General features: G+C 37.4%; 1 protein-coding gene across 2 annotated transcripts in view; it reads left to right on the plus strand.

The window, feature by feature from the left end:
* Nucleotides 1–22500, plus strand: part of DNAI2 (dynein axonemal intermediate chain 2) — an 81307-nt gene that overhangs the window by 34608 nt on the left and 24199 nt on the right. For both annotated transcript variants that reach the window (XM_074260678.1, XM_074260677.1), the window contains exons 7-9: nucleotides 8083–8222; nucleotides 11867–11989; nucleotides 22089–22312. In XM_074260678.1, the coding sequence (XP_074116779.1) occupies nucleotides 8083–8222; nucleotides 11867–11989; nucleotides 22089–22312 (487 nt within the window). The remainder of the gene's footprint in view (nucleotides 1–8082; nucleotides 8223–11866; nucleotides 11990–22088; nucleotides 22313–22500) is intronic.

Raw genomic sequence — 22500 nt, forward strand, 5'->3', positions numbered from 1 at the left:
TCATTTATTATAATTCCACAGCATTTGGTTTTAATTGCTTTGTTGTTCTTTACATTTTACTTCACTGTAATCAATGTGCATCATTTCCTTGGTTCCACTAGCTTCATTTTGCATCAGTTCATATAACCTTTCTCATGTTTCTCTGTTTTCATCATATTTGTTTTTTACTGCACACAGATATTCCATTATATTCATTCATCATAATTTGTTTAGCTATTTCCCAGTTAATGAGCATCCAGTTTCTATCCAGGTTTTTTTTCCCCCTATTGCAAAAAACACAGCTTTAAATATTTTAGTTGTATATGGCACCTTTCTTTTTATCATTGATCTCTTTGCTATCTTGCCAATTTGCTAAGTTTAGGTGAAATCTGATAGATATTTTTATTTGCATGTCTCTTGTTATGATTTTTAGTGTTTTTTTTTTTTTAAATGATTGTTCATAACATGCAATTCTTTTGAAAACTTTTCATATCATTTGGCCACTTATCTATCAGGGAATGACTTTTGATTTTATGTAATTGTATTTAGAGGGAATTTAAGATTCCTTGGAGCTAAGTAATAGAACCACTGGAAAAATCTGTGCACTACATTAAAAAATGAAAGAATTACAGAATCACATTTTGCAAGTTGGAAGGGACCTTGAAGCCATTTAGTCTAATCTGTACACCAAAGGCAAACCTCCTATAATTGACAAGGGATCATCCAACCTCTATGTAAGGACCTTAAAAGAAGGGAAACTCAGCGTTTCTGAATGTGGCCTATTCCATTTCTGGACAGTTCTTAATTAGGAAATCTCTCCTAAATTGATTTTTTTGCCACTCCTACCTATTATTGTAGGGTTCTTCCCATCCTACCACCCCAGTCTTCTTTTCTTCTAGTCAGAAACATCTGTTTTGTTCAATCACTGACTATACATTATAATTTGAGGCCCTCCTGGCTGCCCTCATTTGGGTCCTCTCCAGTTTATCAGTATCATCCTTAAAACACTTAAATCATTGGATTGTAAGGTCTTTGGGGCAGGAACTGTCTGTTTGTTTGTTTTTTAATTTGTATTTGTAATCTCAACACTTAGCACAGTGTCTGTCACAGAGTAGCTTGATAAATGTTTATTGATTATTAACTTAAGTTTAGTGCCCAGAACTGAAAGCCATGGTCCAAATGAGATTTAACCTGTGACTATCACCTCCTTATTCTTGGAAACTAGCCTCCTCTTAATGATTTCCAAGATTATATTAGTTTGGGGGGGTAATGGTGGAGTTTTCAGAAGGAACTGTCATATCACTTGGCTAACTGAAGTTGAATTTATTCTGAATTCTTCCCCACCATATTTTAGCATATTCTGCTTTCCAGGTTCAAGTCTAGGGACTGGTACCCTGTGAGCACATCTTTATGGCACACTCCATATTCTTTTAGCCTTTCAAGGTACTCTACCACCCCTCATAGCCATGAGTTCATATTTAGCAAAAGAGTTGCTAAGAGTGTTAAAATTTTCTCAGAAAGTGGAGGGGAGACTTCCAGTAATTTTCCCTTCATCAAGATAGACTTCCTTGGGCTATTCCTGTATCCTTTTTGATGTCCAGACATACCTTCTCCTTTCAGTGATGGAAGAGTTTGCATAAATTTCATTTACCAAATAACTGGTAAGAATTTTAAAATATTAAACTGAAGTCATTTTGTCATTATTTATTCAATACCTGAAGGCTTGTTCTTTAATTATTATATCTGGCTGCTTTTCATGGCCATTTTCAAAATGCAATTAGTCCAGGCAAGCCCTGGACTGGGTGTGGGTGAGACTGGTCCTTCTGAGGCTTCTGCTTGATCCAGGTTGAGCCTCCAGTGGGAGTGCACCAAGATACTAAAGTGGTTTGTCAAGCTATTGTCTGAGGTTAGATTTGAACTCAGGTCTTCCTGGCTCTATGTTTCATCTACTAATAATTCATCTTTCCAGTCTTCATTTCCTTATCTAAGAAATGATGAATTTGGACTAAGTGGTCTCCCCCAGTTCAATTCTAAGAAAAAAACTTTTGCTAAAGACAAATAAAGTGCATTTTTCCTTGGGATAAAACTGAAAGGGAGAGTAACCTAGTTAATTACCCAATGATTATGAGGAATACTGTGAAGTGTTTCTGTAGAAATAGCAGTGGAAAATAGGGCCAGAGAAAAAGTTTAGGTCGGTAAAAGTGTTTCTTTCTACCCTAGGCATGCTTATTAGTCCTAAGTAGACAAAGAAGAATATGGGGCATCCTCTCAATCCTGTTGCAATTTGCATCCTGTAGAAGTAGAAATGGAGGCAGCCTCTGGCCTCAGACACTGGATAATTTTGGGCAAGTCACTGTTTGCCTCAGTTTCCTCATCTGTCAAATGAGCCAGAGAAGAAAATGGATCCTTTCCAGTATTTTTGCCAAGAAAATCCCAAATGGGGTCATAAAACATCAGACATGACTGAAATGACTGAACAAAAAAAAAGAGAGGCAGCTAGGAGGCCCAATGAATAGAGCATAGGACCTGAAGTAAGAAACACTTGGCATTCAAATTCAATCTCAGATACTTGTATCTAGGTAGTACAGTGGTTAGAGTGCAGGGCCTTGAAGTCAGCAAGATACTTTTCTGAATTCAAATCTGGTCTCATACACTCACAGAAAGGCAAGTCATTTAACTGTTTGCCTCAGTTTCCTCATCTGTAAAATGAACTGGAGAATGAAATGGCAAGCCACTTCAGTATCTTTGGCAAGAAAATTTCATGAACAAAATATTCACAACTGAAAGACTGAATAATAATAAGAGATGGAACCTATTTAAAACATGGATCTTTATATTCCTTCCTGGTAAAGGACATAAAATTTGGAGTAGGCTCATTTGCACAAAAGCTTGGAGGCTTTGAGGAGTTCGTTTGCATATGAAAAGACTAGAAAAAGCAATTTTACAACCAATCCAGACAATAAACTTGCCCCATGCTTTAGATTCCCTCTATTTCTTGGAACTATTCATTTGCATAGACCTAGGGGAGAACTTCAGAGTATAAAAAACTTGAACCTCAGAGCTGCATGGTAATTATTGGGCAAATCATCACGCCCTGACTATGGATTATCCTGAATCAATAAAGATTTGGGAATGTACTAGATGGTCATCATAACTTAATAGATTCAGTTCTGAACCAGAGAAAGAAGACCCTGTTTTCCATTTTGGGAGGTAGCAAGTCTCAGAGTTGAGGCTCTAAGGGAGCATCATTGGGAGATTTCATATACTACTGGGCTAAGGTTATTTGTTCATTCTGAAAGGCAGCATAGTTTAGTGGATAGTGTGATGAAGTGTATTTATGGAGATCTGGATTCAGTTACCGACAAGTCACCACCAACTAGGTGATCTAGTGAGTAAATTGGTCCTACAATCATTGCTTCAGTTTCTTCATCTGTAAAATGGGAATAATAGCACCTACTTATCAGAATTGTAAATTGTAAAATGAAATAATGGTCATAAACTCTTAGCACATAGTAAACATATATTATTAGCTGCTCTTAGTAACTCTGAGCTTCATTTTCCTATCTGTAGAGTGAAGGTTAAACTCAATAGCTTCTAAAGGTCCTTTACAATTAAATCTGATTCACTGAAAGAGGACAATTCTAATTTTACAGATTAATATTTAGGGTCACATGGCTAGTAATTTTCTGAGGCAGGATTTGAACTAAGGACTTCCAGATTCATTATGCCATTTAACATAGACATATAGTTAGAGTATTCAGTCATTCTTTTAGTCATGAATGATTCTTTGTGACCTCATTTGGTGTTTTCTTGGCAAAACTATTGAAATGATTTGCTATTCTCCTTCTCTAGTGTTGTGGCCGTCTTAAGGGTTCCATATTCTAGCACTCTAGCTCGTTTTATAGATGAGGAAACTGAGGCAAATAGGGTTGTGATTTGCCTAGGGTCACATAGCTAGTAAATCTCTCAGGAGCTGGCATATTTCTCACATTTGAAGATTGCTTGAAACTTGAAGAAATAGCTAGTATGCCAGAATTAGGATCCCAAAATATCTTAACAAGCTGGAATAAAACTGGAATGCTTGGTTTAAAAAAAGAAAAGTCAACTTCACAAGCAGACATGTCTTAATATGAATTCATGTGAAAAGGATCTGAAAGAGTAGGTAAACTGCCAGCTAGGGGTGACATGATAGTAGAGAAAAATGCTAATTTGCCCATAAGAGGCATTAATGAAAGCAGAATGTCCAGAATGAGGGAGATGAGTCAACTTGTATTTTGCGCTAGTCTAATATCTGGAATATAGTGGCCAGTTTTGGATCATATGTTATAGGAAGAATACAGACAAAGTGATGTTGAAGGAACCAAAGTGTCTTAGCTAGGAGAAGAGATTTTGCAGGAAAATATAATAACCATGTTCTAGAGGCTTCTTACATCTAGTATAGACATAATGAAATTCAGAGTTCAGGGTAGAAGCAGTAGGATCTCCACTTCCCTCAGTCAGGCATTTGAGTATGGACCAGTCCATTGCTAGGGGAAGTCTGACCTCCAGTTAGGGGAATTAGGTTCCCTTTATTTTCGTTCTTGGGCTCATTAAACCCCAACCTTGGCATCCTAAGGACAATGTTACTTTTTGTGGCACATATAGGAGGAATAGGAAAAGAGGCATTCAATATACACTATTGAAAAGGAATAAGAACAATGGTTTACTCCAGCATGGAAAGAAATGTTAAGCATAAAAGAATTGCAGAGGGCATTAACAGAATGATTAGAACAGCATTCAGTAATTGAACTTAGAACTATGATTACAACCCATTGGGAGACTAATGGTTTGAGCCTTATCAGAACATAAAGCAGTTGTGCAATACTTCCAATTAGGCATTTCACATTTCAATGAGCATTTTCACCATTCAGTTGCTCCTGGAACTTCTTTGCCCCTCTCTTGGCAGTAGACCAACTCTATGATGCAGAAACTTTCCCTCTGTCAACTACTATTGTTCAAATGGATGGCACCACCACCATGCCAGTGGATACTTCTGTTTGCTGTCCTAATGGATTTATGCTGCAGTCACAGATCTTTGGAAACTCACAAGATCCCCATGACACTTCCCATCTCAAATACTTGTTAAGATCGAGAAAGAAGAAATACACCGAATAAAGGCATCTAGGAGCCTGGATAAGTTGCTCTGTAGCCCTAGCTGCCCCATGGGAAAGATCACCATGCAATTGAGATAGAGAAGCATCCTATTTTTCCTCATATCTTTCTGGAGTCACATCTTATTATATAAAAAGGAAAAACTAAGAGACTCCGGTCTGAAGCCATATCCTCTTTTTACAAAATCATTTGAGTCATCAGCATCTCCAGTTAAGCAGCTAGTGAGAGAGTTTTTTATTATCATACAGTGCAAAACTCTCTGCATGGCTGGAAGTAGGTATCTATCTATACTTCCTCCCCTGAAGCAAAAAAATAAAGAGAAAAGGAGAGAAAAAAGAGAGAAAGAAAAGAAAAAGAGGAAAAAATTAAGAAAAAGACAGAGAAAAGGAAAGAAAGAGGAAAAGAGAGAGGGAGAGAGAAATTAAGAAAAGGGAAGGAAGGAAAGAAGGAAGGAAAGAAGTGTAATGCAGGAGAAACTGAGCAAGACTGAGATTAGAGAATATTTAATAATTTATTAAATGGAGACATATACTGGGACCAATGGATCCACGTTGGTCCCAGGGCTGAATGAAACTATTGTCTCCAAGAATCCAGCAAACAATCTTTCTCAATGACATATATACACGTGGCTCAGATGCAGAGGGTAGACTGAGACAGGGGCAGAGTCAGGGTACTGAGAGCAGAAACAGGATTCTGCCAGGGTGGAGTGAGCCTCTGGAGAGGAGATGATATAATCTGGGGGAGATACCCCAGACATGGGGAGAGGCATCTTGATAAGACAGTATTTAATATTCGAATAGCTTGGGATGGGGAGAGGTATTCTGATGTTCTATCAAGTATTCTGATAAAGAGGGAGGGGAGGTTTTGCAGAACTGAGAAGCAGGGAAACCAAGGCAGGACTGGGTCAGGATAATTAGGGAAACTGAGTCAGGACAATAAAAGAGAACTGTGGCATAACAGAAGGAAGGAAGGAAGGAAGGAAGGAAGGAAGGAAGGAAGGAAGGAAGGAAGGAAGGAAGGAAGGAAGGAAGGAAGGAAAGAAGGAAAGAAGGAAGGAAGGAAGGAAGGAAGGAAGGAAGGAAGGAAGGAAGGAAGGAAGGGAGGGAGGGAGGGAGGGAGGGAGGGAGGGAGGGAGGGAGGAAGGAAGGAAGGAAGGAAGGAAGGAAGGAAGGAAGGAAGGAAGGAAGGAAGGAAGGAAGGAAGGAAGGAAGGAAGGAAGGAAGGAAGGGGAAAGGAAAAGAAAGGAAAGGAAAGGAAGGAGGGAGGGAGAAAAGAAGAGAAAGAAATTCATATGACATATTGGAAGCAGGCAAAAAGTATTTGTATATACTCTACATAACCCATCAGGAAAAAAAAATGAGCCTGTTTCATAGGGAAAAGAGAACTAAATTTTTTCTCTTCAGGGTCAAAGGTATGAGAAGAATGAAAAGTTTGAGTAAACAAAGTTTCTGGATAATTAATAATCAATGTATTAATTAGGATAGCCAATAATCAATAAATTGATGGTCAGAGATGTTTCTTACTAACCAAAGACAAAGCCATGGAAATCACAGAATGCTTAAATACCTTTGGAAAAGTAGATGCTCCTGAATATGAATATTGAATATGTTGTTTTAAGAAGCATATCTTTGGTGACACAGGAGGTTTATCAAGTTAGGGCTAGATGGCTACTTACTGGGTTATGTAAGGTGGCATTCATGCTTTTGGTAAGTCTTAGACCTTAGATTTCTTTTCACAAATGCTGTCTCTGTCTCTCTGTCTCTGTCTCTCTCTGTCTCTCTCTGTCTCTCTGTCTCTCTGTCTCTCTCTCTCTCTTCCCTGCCTCTCAGTCCTGTCTGTCTCTCTGTCCCTCTCTCCTTTCTCTTTGTGTGAATATGTTTCTCCACATACAGATTTTGGGAGTGATGGTTTAGGGGTTTCATACTTGTAATTTCTCTTTAAAAAATTTTAATAGTAGTTTTCTCCTATTACATGTAAACGCAAATTTTACCATTTATTTTTTTAAAAGTTTAAGTTCCAAATTTCTCTATCTATCCCTTATCTCCCTTCCCTAAGACAGTAAGCAGTTTGATAAAGGTTATATAAGTACAACTGTGTATAACATATTTCCTTATTAGTTAAATTGTAAAAGAAGAATCAGACCAAAAGTAAACACACACACAAGAAAGTGAAAAAAAAATATTATTCTAGATGTGGATAGCATTTTTTTATCCTTTGGGTTTGTGTTGAATCATTATTTTGCTGAGAATACTTATCATTTACAATACTGTGGTTAATGTATACAATGTCCTCCTGGTTCTGCTTCATTTTGCATCAGTTCATGTAAGTCTTTCCAGAGTTTTTTGAAATCTGCCTGTTCATTATTTCTTTTAATGTAATAGTATTCCATTGCATTCATGTCCCACAACTTGCTCAATCATTCCCCAATTCATGAGCATCCCCTCAATTTCAAGTTCTTTACTACCACACACAAAAAAAATTGCTCCATATATTTTTGTACAAGTAGATCATTTTCCCTTTTTTCAAACCTGTAATTTTAATGGTGTGTGGGAACTCCCAATGTGGAAACTCCCTCCAGCATGCAAATAATATCTCATCTGGAATTTGTCACTTAAAGTCCTTGAAAGTTGCTTGGGGCTTGGGATGGTTAAATGATTTGTTGCAGAGTCACACAGCTGCAAAGGGCAAGGAAGCATGACTTGCGTCTTCCTGATTCGAAGGCCAGCTCTCTATCCTCAAATGCAGAGGGATTTCTTCATAATGTATAAAATTAATGCAGAAAAAGAATAATTCATCTCTATCTTCCCTAGTCACACACATATTCTTTCTTAGAGATTGTTAAGTGAAAGTACCTGACTTCTGCCTCCCCTGATTCTACATTCCAGATTCTTCCTCTCCTTAAACCTCGTTCTCTCTTCTCTTCTCCCTTCCTCCCCCTTCCTCTGCCTCCAGCCTGCTGGGATACTAGGAAGGGCAGCCTGGTGGCTGAGCTGTCCACCATTGAGTTCAGCCACAGGGATCCTGTCTTTGGTGCCCTCTGGCTGCAGTCGAAGACAGGAACAGAATGTTTCTCAGCCTCCACTGATGGACAGGTAAGAGGAAAAAATGGGTAAGGTACAGGTAGAGATTTCAATAGGCCACATGTAAGACAAAACTTCCCCCTTGATTTAAAGAAAGAACAAAACAGAACCAGGAAGCTTATAAAATCACAGGCTCCTGGAAGACTTAAAGAACATCAGTCTGATGTGGGTCTGTTTGTGGTTTAGTGAAGAGAGAGATTTGTAGTTAGAAGATATGGCTTCCAATTTTGGCTCTGCCACTTAACTATGACCTTGGGCATGTTGGTCTACTTGTTGGTGTCTCAGTGTTTTTTATCATTCTATTGTAAGTTGAGAGTAGGAACTATCTTTTCGGGTTTTTTTTTTGTTTTGTTTTGTTTTTTATGTAGCTTCAGTGACCATCACAGTGCTGGGCACATAGTAGGCAATAAATGTTTTGTGAAATGAATTACCTGAAAAATAAGGGCATTGGACTCATTCATCCCTAAAGTTCCTTGCTAACTCCTGAATGCTGGAATTCCTAGTGTTGAAAGAATAATTCTTTATTTGGGCTTTTCACCCTAGTTAACAAGACAAAATTCAGGACAAAGCAAATTAAAAGGAGTTTATTATAATTTCTTCAAGGTATCAACACATTAATGGGTTGATCCCTGACTTCAAGGTGGGGACAGCTTTTATCTCCTTAAAAAATGTATTTATTATTATTATTTTTTTTTTTTTTTAATTTTTAAAGACAATCTGGAGAAGTCCACCTTCTTCCCCAAGCAATTTGCAGGTGATAAAGAGCGGTACTATAAAACTGTAGACTTGGTGTCTCTGATGTGGAATAGGAACTTTAATCAGTCCATCCTACCTCCATTGTCAGAACCTAGATCAACCCATCCTTTTTCCATGCTCACACACAAAGGTAGACTAGCTCCTGAGACTGTCGAACACAGATTCAACCTTCTCAAGGGGCTATTCACTCACTGTGCAGCTGTTCATGTTTTTTCTTGATTGTGACCCACCTTAGTTCCTCCCTAAACTCCTCCCTAATTTCCTACACTCTGCCCTTACTTTCCTCCTTTTCTCTCTCCTCTTCACTTCACCCACAGCACATTGCTTAATTATTTTTCATTTAGCCTGTAAACATTTTCACTCCAATAAAGGACATCCTTTGTGACCATGGTAAATTTATGTTGGTATGAATTACTTAACATTCTGAATGTTCTCCCACTCCTTGATACCTGGATATTTTGTACCTGCTATTTCTTCATCTCCTGTCCCACCAGATCATCCCTCAACATTGATTAGTAAGCTGGACTGAGAAGAATGAGGTACTGACTGAGTCAATCTAACTTTCAATACTAGTAATGAAATAAAAGGGAAGGAATTGGATTTTTGACAGAGGTTGGCCAGCCATCCTCTCCTTCTCCCTGACCAGCCTAGTAGTCAGGACATTGAAATGCCAGTTGAAATCACCCATAAAGAAAATAGTTTCTCAGATAATATTGCAGGGACATTTCTCCCCCCCCCCCCAGAAATTTTTTGTCAACCTTTATTGATTCTTTTTTGCTTATAATTAAATACAATCCAAACTCCTCAGCCTAGCAGGATCTGGTTTCAGCCTACCTTTCCTATTTTACTTCTGTAACCTCCCAATGTGAATCTTCCATTCTTTTCTTTCTTGTTTGCTTGATTGCGTCTTTTCTCTCTTTCTCTCATTTTCTTTTCCTTCCATTTTTGTAGTACTTCCTCTCCTGTCAAGGAATTTAATTTGAATTTCAAACAGTAACAAAACCAATTCAACTTAACACCCACAACCAGTGATGTGCTGGTAGAAATTTAACAACTGACCTCCAAAAAAAATAAAATAAAATAAAGTATGTACAATACACTTTTACGTGTGCTTGCATAATGAACATTTTCTTTACAGTATTAATTTCTAAAGTCTAGGCAATCAAAAACAGTCCCAGTTTCTGAGGTATAAATACTCACACTGAGAATTTAACTGATTCTGCAGAACTGGAATAAGCTGGCTCCAACATTCCAATACACCCCTATATTACAACTAACTTTTAAAAACTTGTAACTAATAAGTTCTTTGTACCCTTTTTGTCCATTAACCCCTTAAAATGGTATAGTGGACAAAGTCCTGAAATTTTAGTTCTAAAGTTAAGTTCTACTTGAGTTTTAGTACTTACTATGTGACTTTGCAAAAATCATTACCCTTCTTTAGTCCTCAATTTCCCCATCTATAAAATGAACTACATGATTTCTAAGATTCTATAATCCTTTCTCTTTGATTAATTGATTTCTTTACATTATTTCATGTTTTTCCATTTCTTTATATTCCTTATCTTTTCACATTGTTAGAGAAATCTCCATTGTCATCAAAAGTATTTGCTGTCCCCAAATATGACATCTGCTTTCTTACTTCAATACTTCTACTAAGGATGTCCTTTCTCTTTCTTTCTCTGCCTATACCCCAAAGCCTCAACTGGAATACTTTGATTTCCCCCAACAATTTTTCCTATATTTCAAACTCTATTTCCTTAAAAGTCAATTAGTGGGTTAAATAAATTTTAGTAAATTTTATATAAATATATACATTTGTGTTAATATATTTAGACATCATATATAATACATATTTATATAAATTTTAAATAATTTAATAATTGTTTACTAAATTAAACATTAAGGATCTGTGAATGCTAGGCATTAGGTATTCAAACAAAAGCAAAAGACTATCTCTAGTAGCTCAGTCTACTGGGGTTCATTTTTTCTGTAAATCCCAAATATAGATTATTATTATTCATAAGAGTCACAAACCTTCATGGTTGGAAGGAATCTCAGAAGTCATCTAATCAAACCTATATCTGGGGGGAAAATCTTCTCAAACATTATGTCCAACAAGTGGTTATCAAGGATTTGATTGAAGATCTTCATAGAAAGAATGTCCCATTAATCTCCTGAGACTATTCATTTAATTTTTGAATAACTAATTATTAGAAAGTTTTCCCCTCATATCAAATCTATGTTAGGTTAAAAAAATAAATAATAATAATAATAATAAAACTTCTACCAGTTTCTCCTCATTTTGCCTTCTAGGGTCAAGAAAAAGAAGTCTAATCTTCCATGAGGCAGTTCTTCATGTATTTGAAGATATCTATTTTATATATATATATACCTCTTAAATCATCTCTTCTTCATTCCTTTAACTGATCTGAGAATCATGAGATAATTGATGTTGTAAGGGATCTTAAAAGGTCATTGAGTTAAATCCCTTTTGTTTTATTGATGAGCAAATAGACACAGAGAAATTAAATGACTTGTCTAAGATATCACAAACTGTCAAATATCTGAAATGGAATTTGAATCCAGGAGTTCCTGATTGAAGTCCATTTGCTACTCCATATTGAATCCAATCCTGATTGTATTCCTCTGGGTTCTCTCTATATTATCAAGATCCTGACTAAAATAAGGTGCCCATATATTCCAGTCTATTATATGACTTGGCTTTTCATCTAGATAGTAAAGTGTTTGAGAGAAGCATCTGTTTCCTATACTTCACAGCTTAAGCTACAAACTTACCAAAGAACCATAAACAATTCTGTTCATTTATGAAAAGTTAAGAGCCATGGCAACAAGGTATTCTTGATTCTTGAATGATTCTTTGCTTCCTACTTTCTTCTCAGGTCATGTGGTGGGATATCCGAAAGATTAATGAGCCCACAGAAATCCTGATCATGGATGTCTCCAGGAAAGGGATATTAGAAAATGCTCTGGGAGCTATCACCCTTGAGTTTGAGGCAACTATGGTGAGTTCTTGCCTTCTCTTCTCTAATCTTCCTTAGTAATGGTGAAATTGGAAAAGGGAAATGGAGGAAGAAGGATGGACCATATCAGCAGGCACGCTGCTAGACACTAGAGATACAAATTTTAAAAATGAAAATAATCTTTGCCTTCAAAGATCTCTTAACCTATTCAGGAGGATGGAGATATAACATGTATACAAATCAGCAAATACAAAGTTTTTGTTTCTTTTGTTGCTTTCATCAGACCTGGGATTTAATTGATATAAGGTGCTTCCAGGAGAGGAACTTTTTGTAACGAATATAAATCAGTGCATTCCCCATGAACTGTATGTAGTCATGGTTGCTGCGGGCACCAAAAATTTGAGTGATTTGCTCCAGAGTTACAGAGATGGATGTGTCAAGTGTGCCTGACTCCAAGCTCACATCTCTTTTGATTATGATGGGCTGCCTCTGTAAATATAAAATTCATTCAAAGTAATGCAAAATCATTTCAAGAGGGAGTGAGTGGGTCTCAAGTCCTTATCTAAGGGATAGCATAAGTCTTATGGCATTCTTTGAACTATCATAGCTCCCTTGATGATAGAGGGTCTGCAGGGTTCCCTTTGTTTGCCTTCTTTAAGACATTTCCTCTCCTATTAATATTGCCTCAATTGCTACCCAGCCTTAATCACTTAATAGGTACGGCTTCAGTCAAACTGAGACCTGTTGAATATCTTAGCTTAAAAAGGCCAGGGGCTCCCATTTCATCCAGGACCATCTCCTGTCATCCTGATCTATGCCTGGCCACTGGACCCAGATGGCTCTGCAGGGGAAAGTGAGGCAGGTGATTTTGCCCAGCCCTCCCTCACTTGAATGTAATGGTGTTGAGGTTGGGAAAGGGGGATCCCAAAAGTTTGGAGTCCCAGATCAGTGTCACAAGGTATTTCAAAAAGAATTTGCAGGCTTGAACCCATCTCCTTATCAAGGGGCAAAGTTTATTGAAAGTAATGGTAATGCCATTACAAAGTGAACTGAATTATAAAAGAATTCTGCAGAGAAATAGAAGGAGATACATTTATATAGCTTTCAATCATAGATATTTTAATTCTATGTCTAAGAAGGAGTGGTTCTTGGTTGATCAGATTATTACTGATAAGATTACCAGTCAGTAATGAATTGAGTGATTTTATTCACTATTGTCTCAGGAATTTGATCTGTGGGAGTTTCCTGAGATCTGAAGCTATACGATTAAGGAGTGGTCAGACATTGGGTGTGGGGGTGAGGCAGATTCCAAAGCTAGAAGATTTAGGACTACTTAATTATTGTTAGAACAGAAGCCTCCCAAGATGAGGGCACCACAAAATCATATTACATCAATGGCATCACCTCTCTGATGTCATGGTTCTCTTCGAGAATGAAGGACAAATAACAATATTCCATTCTTTAGGGGAATATTAACCAGTGCTGAGCTAAGCTGAATAGAGAAGAATGGCTCTATAGCAGCTTCCCTGCTTTTCATTAAAGTGCAGAGTAAATTGAGAGGTTAAGCTATGGCCACCTGACACATGGCAACATGACAGCATTTGTCTCTGGGTAACTAGCTTTTCCTGGTGCTGAGATGCAAAGAAACTTATATAAGGAGGTGCAGGCTGAGGAATCAGTCTTGTTCCATGTGAATCAATTACAGAAATCAGGAGCTAGAATATAAGAATATCAACTGTTAGGCAATCATGTATTATCAGAACTTACTACATATGTGTCATTGAATCATTCTGTTGTTTTTTTTTTTATTCACCTAGATATCACCCTGTTTTTTTGTATGTGTATGTGGATTGTTTCTTTTTTCAAATGAAGTTTTACTTTTCCTCTTTTAAAAAAAATGAATTAGTGCTAACAACTAGGGGGAAGGGTAGAAAGGACAAGGGAGGTATTAAAGATCTCATATAGGAAGTGGTATCTGATTGTAGCAGAAGTAAAACACAGGAGACCATTTGCAAAGGCATGAAGGTGGGAAATGAGATGCTATGTGTGTGGGACAATGCTTGATTAAGCATATAACTGAGAATAATGTGAAAAAGATAGGTGAGTATCACTATAGATAGAGTTACAGATTTACAAAATCTTCAGATTTATTTATTTGTATTTTGGGGGGAGGCAATTAGGGTTAAGTGATTTGCCCAGGATCGCACAGCTAGTTAGCTAGTCTGAGGCCAGATTTGAACTTGGGTCATTCTGACATTAGGACTAGTGTTCTATCCATTGTGCCTCCTAGCTGCCCCAATCTACAGATGTCTTTATGTCTCTCTCTATATCTATGTGACTATGACATATGTGTGTGTGTGTGTATATATATATATATATATATATATATATATATATATATATATATAAAGAGAGAGAGAGAGAGAGAGACATATTGACACAAACAATACGTGGGTTCCTGATGTTAAAATTGATGACCATCATATATGTTATGTGTGTACAGAGAGGTATTAGTTCTAGTAGTGTATGTCTATATATGTCTATGTGACCATGACATGTGTGTATATAGACATATCTTAGATATATTTGCATATACAAATGTGTGTATATAAATCTACACATATATCATGTTATGAGAGAAATTATTATTATTAATATTCAGTGTCTTGAGGAAATCCAGAGTTCTCCCATTCTTCTAAAATCCTGATTTTAAAAAGTAAAAAGTCTAGTTTCTTAAAGTACATTATTGATAATGAGATCGATTAACTTCTTTATCCAACCCAACCCTACTAGGAATCTCTAATCTCAGGTGAATTCCATTCAATCAAACTTCAGTATAGACAGATATTTTTGTCTAGATAGCCCCAAACTGGGGGTGGTCTGATTATAGAGGTAGCTTCTCTGTCCAAATGTGTCCTGATGTCATTCTCAACCCCTCATTTTAATATAACTCACCTCCAATTGTGTTAACTAATCAGAGTTGATTGCCATTCCTCAGCCAACACCTACTCTTTGAAGAGTATATAAACTGTGAGCCCACCACTGTGATTGCTTTTGGTCTAAGAGAGACAAATGAGCATCCTTTTATTAATAACAGGTTGATCTTAATAAAATTATTAAATTACCCAGAAACTATGCCTCTCAAACATTTTTAATCATCACAGTCATCAATTTTGACTTTAGATATTAATATATTAATTAACGTTAATTAAGTCAAAATCATAACTCAGGTGGGACAGTCAGAGCTTTCCTTCAAGGGGCTGACATCCATTGGCACAGGGCTAATCACTTTCTCCTCTGTTTTGGAGATTAAAGTCTCTTGTCTTTAGGCCACAGGGTAATTGGTACAGAGGTCAGAGAAAGAGCAAGAGAGAAGACTCCCATCCCCCTTTACAAGACTCTTCTAGACTTCTCTGCTTTTAAATACCTTTCTCTCCCCATACTCTTCCCTATCCAGATTCATTTTAGCTCTGTCCAGTGTTAAAGTATCCTCCTGGATGGATAGTTTTCTCCTAAAACTCTTCATCTTTTCTCTCTTCTGGAGTTTTCTCCTTAAAACATTGTCTCTTGACATCATCTCTTAAGGACAATCTCTCCTTTTTTCACTTCCTTGATACACAAGGGATACAGTCATCCTAATCTATATCTTGCCACTAAATCCAGCTTGGGGAGAGGGAAGGGTTAGAAAGGGAGAAGGGGGCAATGAGGCTGATGATATTGCACAGTTCAACATCACTTAAATCCAATTCATTGTGTTGTGCCACAGTTCCCTTTTAACGCCCTGACCCAGTTTCCCTAATTGTCCTATTTAGTTACTCTGACTCAGGTTATAACCATTCCCTCTTAATGTTTGATAGGATAAAGGTCTTATAATTTAGACCTTAGGCTATACTTATTCCCTCTTAATATTTAATGGGATAAAAGTTCTTATCCATTTTAGATGTCATTAAATATTTGGAGTCTCTCCAGTACCTCCCCCATTTGGTCCGCCTCATCTAGGTACCTCCTCCCATTGTTCTTATTACCTTTAAAAGAATGCTTTATCCGATATTCAGGGCTGGATACCTTGAAACAAGATATTGCTCCAGCCAATTGATTTGCTTTCCAATAAATTAATAATTAAATTGTTCTCTAATCTCTATCCTGCCTCAGTTTCTCCTGCATTACACTTGCAAGTTAAGACAACACTCTTCTGATGTCATAGGTCCTCTTTGAGAGCAAAGAATAAATAACAAGATAAGAGCAAGATAAGAAATTGGCAAATATTTTACTCCCAGCTGCTATTTACATCTTCATCAGCACCTTTACACCTTGATTCCTTTAAAATTCACTGTATTCCATCTCTCTCTCTCTCTTTTTTTTTTTTTTTAAGGTGGGCCCAATTCTCAACCCACAGATACTAAGTTCTTCCCAAGCAGTGATTTCTCCCACCTTACAATGTTTAACTGTTAGGTCAACAAATCTAGAAGCAAAATCAGATTAAAAGTTTAGTTAGCATCAACTGATCGGCACTTTTCAGATGGATAGCAAGGTACTCCAACAAAGAGAAAACATTTACATAACCTTAGGGAAATAGGTCAAAAAAAGATGAAGTCATTCAGTCACTTTCATTATTTGGGGAATTGAAGAATAGAGATCAAATGAGAGGTGATTTTGGGGAGAATTAAATCTTGGGGTTAAAACATGTTAACCTTTATTTAAGTTTTAGGAGTTAAATTTGTCCCAGAGGGAGGATGCATTTCTCTGGGTTAATCATATCAGAAAGGAAGAGAATAAGCATTTATTAAATCCCTTATATTAGCGATTTTCAGCCCCATTAGGATAGAAACAGAATTAAGATGAACTATAGATACAGTGGATAAAGTGCTAGGTCTGGAGTCAGGAAAACCTGAGTTCAAATCTAGATTCAGGCACTTTCTAGCTATGGAATCCTGGACAAGAAAAAAACCGTTTTTGTTTGTTTGTTTTGTTTTGTTTTTTGATAAGTCATTAACCTCTATTTTACTCATCTGTAAAATGGGGATGATAATAGCACTCACCTCCAAGGGTTGTAGTAAGGATCAAAAGAGATTATATTTGTAAAGTCCTTCATGGGCTAAATGACCAGTGGGCTGGGAGCTAAGGAATGTTAAACTTAAAATTCTTCGGACCCTTTAGTTATTAAAATGGAGTAGTACAGTACAATGTGAAGACTTTAAACATCTGAAATTGAGTAAATTATTTCATCTCTTTGGATCCTTCTTTTCTCAGTTTTAAAGAAGGTAATAATATAAATTTAATCTCACCTCTCCCCATAATTCCCCTTCTCCAAAGCTCAGCTAATGTATTTACACATGAAAATGTTTTAATGTGTTAACAAGGGAATAACATCTTGGTATCCCTTTATGAAGGATAGTGTGAACATAGCTGTCTGATAGAATTAGAGAGGTATCTTGGGACTGACTAAACAGTAATTTGTCATACCATACCTTCTCAGGGATTTAAATAGCTAAGCCCCAGAGAGAATTCAAGAGTTTGACAGGGCAGGGCAGGAGCTGCCTATGGAAGAGACCTCTACAAGAGGAGAGAAAGATAGAGGAGGACTTCTCTTTTCCTCCTTCCATCTACCATGATGTAGATGTGGGAGATTTCTCATTGCAGTGGTTGGAGAGTCCAGTTCAGAGAAGTTGAAGCAGAGTTGAAGAGACACACTTAGAGTTGGAGACAACTGAATAACAAATATATACATACATACATACACACAAATACATCATATATGCTCATATATGTATGTGTATATATATATATGGATACACACACACACACACACACATACACACACTTTTTCTGTATTCTTTTTCTGAAGCTTAGACTGATTTTTCCTTGTGACATGAGTCCCAACTGCTTGTCTGAGATCCAAAGGGACTGCAGATGCATAGCATAGTTTGCCTGATGCCCTAGAAATTCTGAGTAATTAACTCAAACCTGCTTAATCATTTTGGAGCATGCCAAACACTTCCTAGTTCTTTTTCTGAGTTTTTTTTTTTTTTTTTTTTTTTTTTTAAAGTTAATCTACTTGTTCTAAATTAGAATCTAGACCTTCAGTAGGAGTGACTATAGGCTTTTATTTAGAATTCCTAACGTGTTTCAATGATCCCTAAAGGTATTTGGGCTTTTTTTTTTTTTTTGTATGTGTGGTTGGGATCCAAAGGAATTTTCACATGAAAATAGTTTAGTTTTTTCATCAGAAGATGAGGGAATGACTTCCAGTTGACCCCAGGTGTCTAATTTCTATAAGAAGCTCTCCGTGTTTTCTGGGAGCATTATGGGGATCATGTTTTCTCTTTGAATGGGAAAGCTAGATTTTATTTTTTCCTTTTTTCCCCTTTATTATCTTTGAGAGGGAAAAGATCTTTACAGAAACAAAGACAAGTAGTAGCCCATGATAGTTTTGTAAAATGATGTCTACTTGGTAAAATTGTATAACTATGAATTTGGAAATATTATATATTATAAAAGATGCTTTCTTTTAGGATTTAAATCTTTCTTTCCCTCAAAGGGGTAAGATACCAGAGAACACAGTTCTGAATCTCCCTTTTCCCTAAGGGGAAGAAAACCAAAGGAAGACTGTGAATTGTCTTCCTGCAAAATTAAAGAAGAGTTTTATTAAGCAGGGAAATAAGACATGTACACGGGAGCAATTGGCATAATGGTGAACATTTCAACTAGGTAATGGATGTGGAGACTATACATGGTTTTCAAATAAAGGAAGATAAGGAACTGGGAAGACCGACAGGAATTGGGCAGATCCTAGAAAGGAATGAGGCAGGGACAGGCATTCCTGAGGTGTGGGTGAGATCCAGGAAAAAGGGGGAGTAAGGATTTCTAAATATCAGAGTTATGGCCCTTTGAATCAGAATGCATTCTTGGTGATAAACAATCCTGACAGTTCTAGACTTGAACACAAACAATAAGAGGATGTTTCCCTAAACCATAAAATAGGATGTATCTGAGAACCTCATAATCAGTCTGAAGGATAAAGATGTCCACAAAAAGGTCCATAAACTATCTTGTGGCTCAGGGTCTGTTTCAAGCTTAATTGGCTGTTTTTCTGCATGTCAAGCTGGAAAAACGCTATGTCACTGCAAAGGATTGTTGATGTCAAGATATTCTATATCTTATCAACTAGTCCTCTTACAGCTCTTCTTGGTTACTCGGATATTTGGGGAGCTCAAGGAAGTCAAAGTAGTTAGTATATTCATTCCAAATTCACTTGTGCAGGATAATACTTAGGCCAATCAGCTATAGTAGTCCTGTATCCTTGTAAAAGAAGGTTGATTTATGGATTATTTTTAGTGTGCCACTGGGACATTGCCAAAAGCACCTCAAAGACCTGAGTACATATATTAGCCTCAGAAGTTTCTGAGCTATATGGCTCAGGGCACCTCTGTTTGCCTCAGTTTCTTTAAGTGTAAAATAGAAATAATAACAGCAGGGGTGTCGTGAGGATTAAATGAAAGGATATTTGTAAAGCATTTAACTTAGTGCCTGTCATGTTAAAAACAAAACAATACAAAACAAAACAACACCTTAGTTGATTTCCTTGGAATAGAAAATGTTTGGATAGGAGTAGATATAAGGAGTAGGAGATTTAATTCCTTATCCTAATCCCAGCTCAGTTGATATAGTCACAGTTGAAGAAGTTCAAATATGTTTAAAAGGTATAAATATATTGTTTTCCCTTTACAAAATGTGACACATTACTGAAATGGAATTAGAGGGATAGTTTGGGATTATCCAAGTAATAATTGGCTGTGCCTCTATAGGGCTTTAAATAGCTAAACCCTGGAGATAATTCAGGTTTAAGAGGTATCTTAATAATGTCTGGGAACCCATTCATAGGGGAATAGGAAGGAATTTCTACCTTATCTTCTCCCACTTGCCATGGCAGAAGATCCAGCATTTGGAGAATCAGTTCAAGCGAGTTGAGTTTTTGTTGTTTTGTTTAAATTTTCAATAGTACTTTATTTTTAGACATGTGTAAAGATAGTTTTAAACATTTATTTTTGTAAGACTTTATGTTCCAAATTTTTTTCCTCCCTCTCTTACTCCAAGACAGTAAGCAGTCTGAGAAAAGGCATAGTTTTGAGGGGGCAAAGATACACACTCCTAACATATGAATACAGAGACAGAGACATACAAAGAGAGAAACACAGAGAAAGAGACAGAGAGAAAAACAGAGTTTGTGACTTAAGGGAGGAAGCAGCCCCAGCAATCTATAGTAGAGCTTCATTCAGAAGAAGCAAACACTGGGAGCCCACATAAACAAACTTTCTAACAACTTCTGTGCCAAAGAGCAAGACTGGAGAAGGCATGGGTATCCAAGTATCCAAGAATAAGATCAAGTTCTTCTGTCAGCTCATCCATTGGCAGTGGGTACCCTACCCCAACCCCCAGCACAGTTTGATAGTTCTGATGCAGTTAGTGGCAGTGCAGAGAGTTGTGGTGATCGGCTCTGGTCAGCGCAGGTCCAACGTGAAAATTCACGAACTCGGAAAGTCTGAATGGTAAAAGTGATTTTTATTGGCACTGAGAAGCCAGCTTTGCTAGGAAGACAGACTCCTCAGTGGCAAGAGGTCCTGACAGAGACATAACAAAAGGTTATCACTGAGAAGAGAATTTCTTCACAGCAGGCAGGAGTCCTGGCAGGCAGCTTTGCCAAAGAGAGAGCTTTGTTGGCAAAGCATAATTCCTGCTTCAGACTTCTGCAAAGTTTGGAGGTTCAGAGTTGTCATTTTATTGGCAGTCTGGGGGTAGAGCTTCCATTGAATGAGATTTCTTCAATGTTGTCACTGCCCCCAGGTCTAGATTTCCAGTTGAAAAGAAAGTACTTGGGAGTTTCAAGCCACTCAATAACTAGGAGTTAGAGCTACTGGAAGTGGTCCTGGGCTAAATTCACTCTATAGAAATATCAGGTGGAGATCTCCAGCTGAATGAGACCACTTAAGTTCCAGCTACTGAGAGTAGTGCTGGGCAAATCTTAATGAAACCACTTAACTGCCCCGAAGGGCTCTTCTGTCAGAGGAGAGTTTAGAGTTCTCCCCCATGGCTTCCCCCAAAAGTCAAGGGGGACAGTTTCAGGGTTCCTCCAATTCCAACTATAAGGTATATAAATTAAAGTTTTCTCTCCTTTCCATTCGTAACCTTGATGGTCACCAATCACTTCATATCCCTGAGCCTCAGTGAAATCATTTGAAAAATGAGAATAACAACAACAATAATAATAATAGCATAGGATTGTTCAAAGGAGCAAGTGAGTTAGTACATGTAACCATTTGCAAACCTTAAAGAGCTGTATAAATGCCAGCTGCCATTTCTATTACTATTACTTTTAATATCAACAAAGACTGGTCCATTCATCCAGCAAAAGAGTCTGAGTCTATAGCATTAGGCTAGTTGTGGGAAGATGATGAAGGAATAAAACACATGCAACTTAATTAATTTCAAAGAGCTTATACTGTGTTTGGAGAACTAGGACCTATCTACATGAAATAATTCAATATGATTGCTTCAAAATAAATGATACAATCTAGTTTTAGAAGGAATGAGAAAAGTGGCTAGGTAGTGTCATAGTACACAGAATGAATGCTGGGTCAGGAATGCTTCAAGTCAGGAAGACTTGAATTCAAATTCTACCTCTACACTTACCAGTTGTGTGACTCTGAGCAAGTCACTTTACCCTGTTAACCTCAATTTCCGCAGCTATAAAATAGGAATAATAACACTTAGACAATGCAAAATAATAGCATGACAAAGAAGTTGTTGTTTGTGAGACTCAAATGAGACAATATATGTCTGACACTGTGCAAACCTTAAAATGATATGTCACTTCCAGATATTATAAGGTAACTGGATTCAACAGCACCTATGGTCCCTTCTGAGTCTTAATCTATGATTTTAAAGGGCTTAAAATGACTTTGTCTTGAAGAATGGGTAGAACTGGAATAGGAAGAGGAGAATATTCTGATGGAGGGAGGACACACAGTGTGTGAACATGAACAAAGACCCATCCAAAGCCATGAACTGAGATCTAAAGTGATACACACCCTGTATAAGATGAATCTAGAGTCTTAACTCCATGGTGTGTCTCCCCCCACTACAGCCAACTAAGTTCATGGTGGGAACTGAGCAAGGGACAGTGATCTCCTGCAACCGAAAAGCCAAGACTGCCGCTGAGAAGATTGTATGTACCTTTTCTGGGCACCACGGCCCCATCTATGCCTTGCAAAGAAACCCGTTCTACCCCAAGAATTTCCTGACTGTTGGTGACTGGACAGCCCGCATCTGGTCTGAGGAAAGCAGGGAGTCATGTATCATGTGGACCAAGTAGGTAGATCTGAGAGCCTTGGAGGGCAGAGAAAGGGTCTGGTAGGCTAGAACCCTAGAACCTTTGAATCTCTGAACTCTAATACATACCCTCTGTGAAATGGAAAACTTAGAATCCTAAAATCTTAGACATGCTTTTACCTAGGTGTCCTTAATTTTTAATGTGTGTGAGCCATGGACCCTTCCTG

This window comes from Sminthopsis crassicaudata, chromosome 4, assembly GCF_048593235.1.
Source record: "Sminthopsis crassicaudata isolate SCR6 chromosome 4, ASM4859323v1, whole genome shotgun sequence".
Classification (NCBI taxonomy): domain Eukaryota; kingdom Metazoa; phylum Chordata; class Mammalia; order Dasyuromorphia; family Dasyuridae; genus Sminthopsis; species Sminthopsis crassicaudata.